Source organism: Triticum dicoccoides, chromosome 7A, assembly GCF_002162155.2.
Source record: "Triticum dicoccoides isolate Atlit2015 ecotype Zavitan chromosome 7A, WEW_v2.0, whole genome shotgun sequence".
Classification (NCBI taxonomy): Eukaryota; Viridiplantae; Streptophyta; class Magnoliopsida; order Poales; family Poaceae; genus Triticum; species Triticum dicoccoides.
In genome coordinates, this window is record NC_041392.1 from 640,482,210 (window position 1) to 640,492,902 (window position 10,693).

At 42.5% G+C, this 10,693-nt stretch overlaps 2 protein-coding genes and 1 pseudogene across 2 annotated transcripts in view; 1 reads left to right on the forward strand and 2 right to left on the reverse strand.

Annotated features, from left to right (window-relative positions):
• Positions 1-2,970: 2,970 nt before the first annotated feature.
• LOC119331006 (histone H2A-like) lies at positions 2,971-3,709 on the reverse strand. The gene has a single exon (XM_037604162.1). The coding sequence runs from the start codon at positions 3,627-3,629 to the stop codon at positions 3,159-3,161; it is 471 nt and encodes a 156-aa protein (XP_037460059.1). The 5' UTR covers positions 3,630-3,709; the 3' UTR covers positions 2,971-3,158.
• Positions 3,710-5,703: 1,994 nt separating this feature from the next.
• On the forward strand, positions 5,704-6,218 carry LOC119333768 (annotated as a pseudogene).
• Positions 6,219-9,144: 2,926 nt separating this feature from the next.
• The window catches only part of LOC119328075, a 4,074-nt gene continuing 2,525 nt past the window's right edge, over positions 9,145-10,693 (reverse strand). Inside the window, exon 4 of the mRNA XM_037601113.1 lies at positions 9,145-9,943. Coding sequence (XP_037457010.1) covers positions 9,386-9,943 — 558 coding nt within the window. The 3' untranslated portion in view covers positions 9,145-9,385. The remainder of the gene's footprint in view (positions 9,944-10,693) is intronic.

The window sequence follows — 10,693 nt, forward strand, 5'->3', positions numbered from 1 at the left end:
TATATATTTTATGTGAATTAAAAATTATAACATTGAATACTTCTTTTCAATAAGAATTCAATATATAATATTAATCAAATATAATATACATTCAATATGTAATATTAATCAAATATAATCCACATTTGATTGGTCTAATTTATGATCAAAGTTAAAAATTTAGGATACGTGCTCGTCTCATTCATTGGAATGGAGGGAGTAGGTTAGTAAAAGCAATGAAAAAAGTGTGTGCTCAAACTATTTCCCAAGCCAAATGTGATGGTAAAGTTCTACCAGACGAATCCTAATAGTTCGTATTTTGACCAAAAAATAGTTTTAGTATTGTACATCAGTTTTTTCGTTCTAAACTCGAGCTTTTGGAGCGGGGACAATGCGTGGAAAAGTTTTTTTACCAGAGCTGGGAGCTACCGATGAAGCATCCATCATTGATTCTTGGCGACCAACGTATAAAGTCAGAAAGGTTCTCTTGTGCAATGCATTCCTATATACAACTGACACCTTCTGACAAAAACCTGACCACAGCCCCACTACTTTTATACTCCCTCCATTCCATAATGTAGTGATTCCTCTATCCTCGTGCTTCAACTTTGACCGTAAATTTAACTACCAAGACCGATTGCGGCGGGAGCAAAAGTTATATCAGTGAATTCGTATTCGAAAGAAGTTTTCAATTATATAATTTTTTCTTCCGCCGCAGTCGGTCTCGTTGGTTAAATTTATGATCAAAGTTGGACCTCGGGAAGCGCGGGCACACTATATTTTGGAATGGAGGGAGTATCTAGTACTGCATGCACACTCACATTCCTCTTTACCCATAGAGAAACTAGCATTTATTTTCTTGTGAGATATTAATTCACCGATCTCTTTTAAACAAAAATCTGGTTATTTCATATTTTTATATAGTTGAGTTCTTGACAATGAGATCTTTAAAACAAGACTAATCTTGACTATATTTCAAACGATTTCAAAAAACCGATTTTACTCATTAAAAAAACAATTTGGCTCATTTCAATCAACAAAAGTTTACTCATTCCAAACAAATTATTTCACTAATTTGAAAATACAGATTCACTCATCTACAGAATGATTTCACTATTTTGAAATACTAAGTTCAATCTTTTTAAAATATGATAGTGAAATCTTCTTTTTGAAGAATCGAAATCAGTTCTTTGATAGTTGAAATAATCAGTTCACTCATTGTGAAATACGAAATTGGAATCGGAATAACTGAAATGACATTGCAAAAAATTAAAAATTGTTTATGCACTCTTTTGAAATATGAAGTTTCAGTATTTTGTAAAATATGATAGTTTATGTTTTTTAATGGATTGAAACCTTCTTTTTTGAAGAATTGAAATCGTTTCTTTGAGAGTTGAAATAATCAGCTTCAATCATTGTGAAAAATGAAATTGGAATTGGAAAAACTGAAAAGACATTGTAAAAAAAACTATATAACAAGTTACATGTATTTCACACCAAAATATGTGTCAAATGTATGGAAAATAGATTTCACTCATTTCAAATATTGGTCCTGAATTTTAAAAAAGCTTTTTTACTTTAGGAATCTGGTTTCGCCCATTTCTAAAAATTATCAGCATAGAAAAACAATTTCACTCATTTTAGAAAACACATTACGCTCATTTTGCAAAACTAATTTCAATGTGAGTTTACCAAATATATTGAAATGTATTTCAGTCATCACAAATATCAATTTCAAACACTGAAAAATGCAATTTCACACAAAATGTTGGTTATATTCCACTTTTTCAAATAACTTATTTCACTCATTCCAGAAAAAACATTACACTCACTCAATTAAAATACTATATTTCACTTGTTTCAAAAAACACATTACACTATTTAAAAAAATAGATTTCACCCATTTCACGCATTTTTAGAAAACATGTTACACTCACTTAAAAATATAAATTTCACTATTATGAGAACGCACATGATGCTCTCTCATTTGAAGTACTCCTATATTTCGATCGTTTCAAAAACTGATTTCACTCATTTCAAAATATATTATTTAAAAACTAATTTCATTGTGTATTTCCGACAAAATTGAAACGCATTTCACTGATCACAAATATCAGTACCAAACACTAAAATAAGCAGTACCACATAAAATATATTGAGTGAAATTTGTTAATTGAAACGTTGAAAATTAAAGGTGTTTGAAATATATCCAAGATTGGTCTTGTTCTAAAGGTCTTGGCGCTATTAATTCAAAATTATAAATTATTTCAAAAACAAAATTATTACTTGAAAGATATAAATGATTAAAATTGTCATGGGGTGAATAAAATGATGGTTTTGTTGGTTGGACAGGAGGGAGTGAATGTGTCATAACTTGTACCCGTGTGAAAGAAAAAGAGAAGGATAGGACAATGCATGCCACCTTTATCTGCCAATGGTAGAACCCGCAAGAGAGAAATACCAACACTTCAAGCCAGGAAAAGATGTCAAATACGTGCAACTGTATTGGGATACACATCATGTGGCAGAACCTCATTGGGTGTGTGTTGCCGGTAGCTCCCGTTCCCGGTAAAAGTGACTTTGCGGGACAGTGCGTTGTATAGAAATGCTGCAATGTTGCCGGTCATGCTCTGCGTCGGCGACGGTCACAGTGGCCAAAGGCCCAACTTCTTTTTTTGAGACAAGCCAAAGGCCCAACTGAGAGACGAGTGCGACATACAGTACGGCATGCTGATGGATGGGGTTCGCGGAGATAAACGCGTGGGAAAGCTGTAGGCGCGGAAGGGGTCGCCGGCATGACCGCCGTAGCCAGCACCCAGCAACGAGGACGTGGTGCTGCTACGGCGGACTCGCCTTCTGTCCCGCCTCCGCCGCTGTCAAGGTACAGCTTCAGGGGGGCCGAACACATGGTGGGCATCAGAGCATCAGTGAAACTTCCAAGGAAAACACCCCACACGCGAATTCAGTACCACAAGCGAATAAACGTTGACAAATTCGAACAGATCTGGGTTTTTCCACCGCACCTATGTTAACATTGCAACGCCAAAAATGAAGAAGAACAAACAATTTCCTCAAATCAGAGAGATTTCTGACATTTTCAACACAGATCTACATCGAAACAGCGATCACTGTCACTACAGAGCACTACAACGCCTAGGCTAATGGGTGCGCGTCTCTCTCTAGGCCTTCTTGTCGGCCTTCTTGGGGGATTTGGCGGCCTTCTTGGGCGACTTGGGCTCCTTCTCCGCGGTCTTCTTGGGCAGCAGCACCGGGTTGATGTTGGGCAGCACGCCGCCGTGCGCGATGGTCACGCCGGCCAGCAGCCTCCCGAGCTCCTGGTCGTTCCGGACGGCCAGCAGCAGGTGCCTGGGCACGATGCGAGACTTCTTGTTGTCCTTGGCGGCGTTCCCGGCGAGCTCCAGCAGCTCCGCGGCGAGGTACTCGAGGACGGCGGCGAGGTAGACGGGGGCGCCCGTGCCGACGCGCTTCGCGTACCGGCCGTTCTTGAGGTAGCGGCCGATGCGGCCGACGGGGAACTGGAGCCCGGCCTTGACCGACCGCGTCACCGACTTCTTCCTGGGCCCGCCGGCCTTGCGCCCGGCCGCGCCCTTCTTCGCCTTCGCTCCGGCTCCGGTGGCTGAGGCGTCCATGTCTGGCGGCCGGTGCTCGTCGGGACGCGGGAGAGGAGGGAAGGGGAATTGGTTGGTGATTTGGGATTTGTGTTCTGACGGGAAGAGATGAGGATGGCTGGGTATTTAAAGGAACGGTGGTGGGCCCGTCGATCCGCGTGCACGGGCATTCGACGGTTGGATCGCGAGGGAAGCGAACGGCTGCGATGTCCTCTGGGTCAAGATATGGATTTGTTGTAGTAGTATGTGTTTGTTGATGGTTTAATCATAACGTGCTTGTTTTTCTACGGGCATCTCCAAAGCAATACACAAACCACCCTCAATCATTTAGACAGTTTGGACCTATTTTTGTCATCCGGCGCACCCTTTATCAGTTTACAATCTGGTTCAGATGTGTTTTTTCTCATGAACCAAAGACACACTGGGGTTTTTGTGGGCGTCTGGCCGTTGTCATGCCCGCTTCTAACTGCCCAGGCCCATCAAAAACCCCTTTCTCGCGCCCGCACGTGTTCCCTCTGAAGCCAGATGTCCGCATTCATGTTGACCCAGAGCAAACGCGATCCCTCACTGGAGCCGGCATTGAAGCGGCTTGCTGGCCACACGCCTTCTCTCCGCATTGAAACAACATTTGTCCGCCTGCCTACCTCCCTTAAACAGGCGTGTGTGTTGAGGAACTACTATGACGCCCAGAGCGCCACACATCTGTTCCTGTGCCGACGAGCATTAAATGCCTTTTCCGACTGGCTCCTCGCATCTGCCTGCTATGTAAATGTGTCCATGTGCCAGGCAAAAACCACACCTCGCCTCCACTCTCTCCACATCCTCCTTCTACAACACCCGCCATGGCCTCCGGCGAACATAAGAAGTTCTCTATCGTTGCAGCCGCCTGGGTTGCTCGGCGAGCCAGCTCGGTACAGGTTGGCTTGCATGCAAAACCTCCAGATCTGGCGTCACCACCACTGCCATCGCCACTCCCTCCTTGCCCATTCAGGTTGGACAACTCCGTCTCTCAGCAAATCCGCCGCGTGCAATGGCGGCAACGCGTCAGGCAGGTGGGGAAAGAAGCCATGTCGATGCAGGCCGGCACGCGCACGACCACCGCAGACGGCGAGGAAAAGTAGATGATGGGAGACGTCCATCGGTTGGGTCCCACGAAAGCCATCACCACCGCGGCGCCTGGTTACACAACTGGTGTCTTGCGGTGAGCGGGGCCATAGACCACGGCGTCCATCAATTCCCCTGCCCAAAAACACCTCGATTCGTGCTTCACATAAAAAGAAGGGAGGCTATTCTTCCCCTCTTGCTGAAGCATATCCCTCCAGGGCATCCGATAGTCCAATGAGCGGGCTGCCGAATATAGGGAAGACATGTCGTGAGAGCGGCGATCCGCCGCGTAGACTAGTTCTACCGCAACGCGGTATAGTTTTGTTAAAATATGCTCGAAATGTAAATGTTTTTGTCCTATTTGAATAAAAATCATCTGGTTTGCATGTAATTTGTCTGATTTGTTTAACACCAATTTGAAAAGTATGCAAATAGCATTGGATGGCCGGCTCCCACGTCCATGTCCGTGAACTGGCCCCCCTATCCGCGGACATATGCGGTGTCTGGTTTGCGGGAGATGCCCTTACTAGGATGTACTCTGCATAAATAAAAATATTTCAGGTTGAATGGTGAAACTATTTTTTTGCAGTGTTCTTGCATTGTCACGGTATCTCTAATGTCATGCATCAAACAACCTGTAAACGTCTATAACCGTCCGGATTGCACCGTTTGAATACTTTGTGCCCTCCGGCGGCTTCCATCGAACGTCCGTGGACTTGTCCACGCATCCGAATTCATGAAAACCAAAAGCAAACCTGGCGGAGGTTTGCGGACGTCCGGACAGCAGCCATGTCGGATTCTGATACCCCAGGCCCATAGACCCCCCCTCCCACATGAATCCTAGTTTTTCTCACTCTGTCCCTTCGCCCTTGTTGTGTATCCGCGTAGTCCGAGGTCCCTGTCCCTGGAAGAAACCTAGAAGAGATCATAACACAATTCTTTTCGCCACCGGTGAAACCTCGACGACTCAAGTCGCGACTCACCTAAGACGATGCAGATCTTCGTGAAGACCCTAACGGGTAAAACCATCACGCTGGAGGTGGAGGGCAGTGACATCATGGACAGCGTCAAGGGCAAGGTCTAGGATAAGGAAGGGATCCGGCCAGACCAGCAGCGGCTCATCTTCGCCGAGAAGCAGCTGGAGGGCGGTTGCTTGCTAGCGACTACAACGTGCACAAGGAGTCGACGCAGCACCTGGTGCTCCGCCTCCGCAACGGCACCACCATCAAGGTCAAGATGCCCACCGCCAAGGAGATCGACATCGACATCGAGCCCACCGACACGACCGACAGGATCAAGGAGCGTGTTGAGGAGGAGGGCATCCCGCCCGTCCAGCAGAGGCTCACCTTTGATGGCAAGCAGATGGCCGGCGACAAGACGGCGCAAGAGTACAAGGGCAAGGGCGGCTACGTGCTCCACCTCATGCTCTCCCTCAGGGGGCGGTGCCTGCTAGAATTTGGGTCTTACAGTCGCTCGCTTTTTCATGAGGGTGTAGCTTTGGTTTGATTTCTTGCATATGATTCCCATCCGTTCATATATTTTTACCACCAATCCACTAAACCAAAGATATGAAAAATTGTTTTGAGCAAAACGTTGCCTCGCCGTTTGCATAAAGATACTTGCACTAACCAATCAAAGATATGCAATTTTTACCGCTATAAGGCACGGCGCTGACCGTCCGACTGGATCAGACGAGACCCAGGCGGGAATGTTGTCCGGCATTCAGTCGTAGAATGGACCAATTTTGATCCCCAGAAAATGTAATGGACCAATTTCGCCTCCAGGCTACGCCCTGGTTGACTCTATATCTATCGTCGTAGAAAATGGTTTTTCTTTTGGGTGAATTTATTTGTTAGGCCAGTTAAGTTAATATATAATGCCAATAGGTTTTGGGCCGAGTTATGAAAATGTTTTCAGTGTATTTTCTGCTATATTATGACAATGTAAATTATTTATGCACTATTCAAATGAGAAATATGAGCCCAAATTTATGTTGAAAGTTACTTTAATGATGAGAGAATTTTATAACGTTTTTCCGTGGGTTATAATGGACCTAATTATGGTATCAATCATTTTATTTATCTTTAGTGCTTTCTAAGTTGTTTCAGTTCCTTTTATGTTTATGCATTGAAAATAAATCTAGTATTATGCTAAAATCATGTTTTCATTTTTTGAATACGGTTGAACCAATTGGAAATTATATTAAAAATTCATGTGGCATTAATGTTAAAAATGTCATTTCATGGCAATTTTTTAATGATGATCACCTTTTAGCATCATTTTAATGTGAAAATTCATCTTGTAACATGATATATTCACCATTATTACTCACTCACTAAATTTTCCAAAAAACATTATTTGGAAATTTTAGTTTAGTGTGGTGTTTATGTTGATGGCATCCTTGTGGTATTTTTTTAATGATACGATCATTATCAACAAGCACATGCCACCTTAAGGAAATGTTAATTTTCGTGTGGTTTGGTTTTCCACACCGCACCATGCGGCACAATATGTTTGGCCGACATGCCTAATGGGCAAAATTAATGTTTTCTGATGTTGCACTTTATCTTATTGAATGCACTGTAGAACTAGAATGGCGTTGACAAAATTATGGTCGATTCTCTAAACTAGCTCGCTCCAGAATAAGTATAATAGAGGGTGACTCGCTGTACTACTGAATACTCCCTCTGTATCAAAATAAGTGTCTCAACTTTATATAACTTTATACTAAAGTTAGTACAAAGTTTAGACACTTATTTTGGGACCAAGGGAGTATAAACTAGCTACAGTTGGTAAGTTCTTTGTCAAGTGATTACAGATAAGTTTACGAGGCGAATATTCTTTTCACTGGTTAAAATTTCATCAAAAAGGGAGCTAACCTCTACACAAGAAGTCGGTCCATAAAAGTTACGGTCTCAAATGTAAGCAGTCCAACACTGAACAAACACTTGTTCCAAAAACAGCGCGGCAAGTCGCACAACCGCTTCTAGTAAGTACACTATTCTTCAACTGTCCGAAATTTCAACCAGACTGTAGCCAATCTATTGAAAATGGAACACAAAATTTAACGATGAAATCCACGTGACTTTTACAACCCCTGCGACCTTTCTGTGGTCCATCTAAACTCAAACACGTGAGAGAAAAAACAAGAAGCAAGCAAAAGATGCTCCGCAATTGCTTACCGAAAGTTGTTATACAACTATTGCAACAGATAAAAAATCTCTTAATTTTATTAAACAAAAGTCAGCTAATGTACAAAGCATGCGAACAATGTAATCTGCAGAAACTAGTATTCTTGTAGTGTTATATGGGATCAAACCTGAATTTTGTTCACATGTTATTCGGAAGATTTACATGTGCTAAACCAAATATACTCCGGGTGCGCAGCAAAATGCAGCAAGTTGCCTGCATTTTCATTTTCTGAGTAAACATGGGTGCATTAGCATCGCCATATTCAGAATGATAGGTGCTAATGAAAATGACGGAAACTTATAGGCCGAGTGTCCGGGCGCATCAGCATCACCATGTTCAGAATTCAACCTTTGTGAAAACACAAATTTATTTTCTGCTGATGGACTCAAACTTTCAACAGAGTTTCATCTAAGACACCACATCTGTGCCAACACCAGATGCTTCATCTAAGATTAAGAGAAATGCAGGTGGCAACATTGAAGTAGTGTCCATTGCCGAACACATTACAGACTAGTGTCACTGCACCACTGATCAAACAGTTTCGGAATATTAGAACCGTGATGCCAACGCAAATAGGTTTCTTATTATACCGTCTGGAGAACAAACCAAGTTTAGCTAGTAGAAACACAACAACTGCTGGAAGGAACTGGGTTCTAATGTGCCGCAGTCATACCCAAAATATACGACACTTGTGCCCTGTTTTAGGGCAACCCAAAATAAAATTCAGCAACTTTTGGTTTTGGGGCAACTGTTTTGGCCGAAGAGGGACTTCATCAAATTCATACTGACACAGATTTTGTTAGATCTGGTATAGGAGGCACTGCGGTGGCTGTATGCATGGACTCTTCTAGAAATTACTTGATCATGTACGCTAGTAATTGCAGGGAAGCTCTATCTTTGGCGGATGATCTTCTACTTCACAATTTTCTAGTGGCTACTGATTCTAAGCAGGTGGCTAATGATATCAACATGGGCTGCGCTGGTATTCATGGTCTGATTGTAGCTGAGATTAAGTTAAGGACAACCAAATTTAATTGTAGTTTTTGTTTCTGAGGGTCAGGCCTTGAATAGAGAAGCCCATTTACTAGCCAAGCTTTCTGATTCTTTAGATTGTGGTACACATGTTTGGTTGGGACAACCTCATGATCGCAGTTATTTTCCCAGTTTTGTGAACTATGAATAACAAAGTTTGGTGGTTCTTAAAAAATGAAGTTGCTGGAGCCGTTTTTTGCCCTCCAAATAGTCAAAAAACGACTGAGATGCTCTTACAGAAGTTACTGAGTGAACAAAACCAGTGTACCCCAAATGGCTAGGATTGTCAGGTAATAGTACTGAAGCATGTTAACCAGAAACATGTAAAGATACCCTAAACAGTTCAAGAGTGTCCACGTATGATTCACTCTAGACTGTTGACCGGGTCTTGGCCCATTCCTCACACACAACTTTTCGACAAACTTTATTCAAGCCCTACAATAAGCCTACTAGACGGTAAGCAAAGTCGACCAAGTCACCTTCACTGAGATCAACCCAAAACCAGTCTTTATCTCTCGAGTATCAAGTCCATGCGTGTCTGCCTTGAAGGAACAACATCGTTCCACTGAACCAGATGGCCCCGAGGCCACCTTGAACTTCAAAACCAGAGTGGAACCATCCACTACAGCAACCACAGACCTCTTTAAATGACGTGACTCGCCAATTGTACCATTGAACAGCCGAATTCCTTCGTTATAATCACCGATAAAACAACGCAAGCATAGATCAAAGCTGCTCTGCACCTCTAACACAACAACTTCAATATTCGCCATGACTGCGTCATCGACACGTGCTATGGTTAAGTCAACCGCACCACAGTCGCCTTGGATGCGATTTTTCAATGCACAATTCCATGGGCCCAGGTCGTCTATGTCTGTTACACCATCAATCAGCTGGTAATCATCCCTTTCTTCCTCACCTACCTTGATCCGCATGTCATATTCCACTAGAATAGTGGAAATCAAATCTATCCCTCGCTTAGGGCCAGCCATGTCGATGAGAGAACCCTACAAATTTGTTACTGTTTAGTAGCTCTTCATATGGAAGTAAGAAACAACTAAAGCTTTATACTACCTCTGTAAGACGTTTTGGCAATTCAAATTGAACTACCAAAACACTTATTATACTCCCTCCGTCCGGAAATACTTGTCGGAGAAATGGATGAATCTAGACGTATTTTAGTTATAGATACATCTAATTTTATCCATTTCTCCGACAAGTATTTCGGGACGGAGGGAGTATTTAGGAACAGAGGGTGTGCTTCTCTAAGCTGTTTTACTAGCAATATTAATTTTGTGATACTTTACAATTGCTGACCAACATCTTTGCCACATATCAAACTGACTGGTTACATAGTGTACACCAGTGTTTGGGAGGGGAAATTGGCCCTCGGTATTTATTTGACATTGTTCAGATCCCAATTTTTACATAAGCATGTCGAAATGAGAAGAGAAAACAAAATGACTTAATAGTGATGCAATGATTCATGCTGGTGTGTTAAGTAGAAACTAAGAGCCCGAACTATTCTATTTGATTTTGTTTAGAATACATGATATACTCACTCAGTTCCATAATTTATAAGTTTCTCATAGTAAATCACCTTTCCACAATATAAACTTGGTGTAATGGTGGCCTAAACAATCCAAACTACCATTCTGCTAGGTCTGTACTGATAAATCACAAGACTTGAGAGTGCTTGCTGTTCCATACATACACTAGGTTTGGCCTTACAATGTGAAATGAATAGATTTGACATA

Bases quoted from the DNA above. Each gene is read 5' to 3' on its own strand.
- LOC119331006 (XM_037604162.1), bottom strand. From the start codon at position 3,629: ATGGACGCCTCAGCCACCGGAGCCGGAGCGAAGGCGAAGAAGGGCGCG.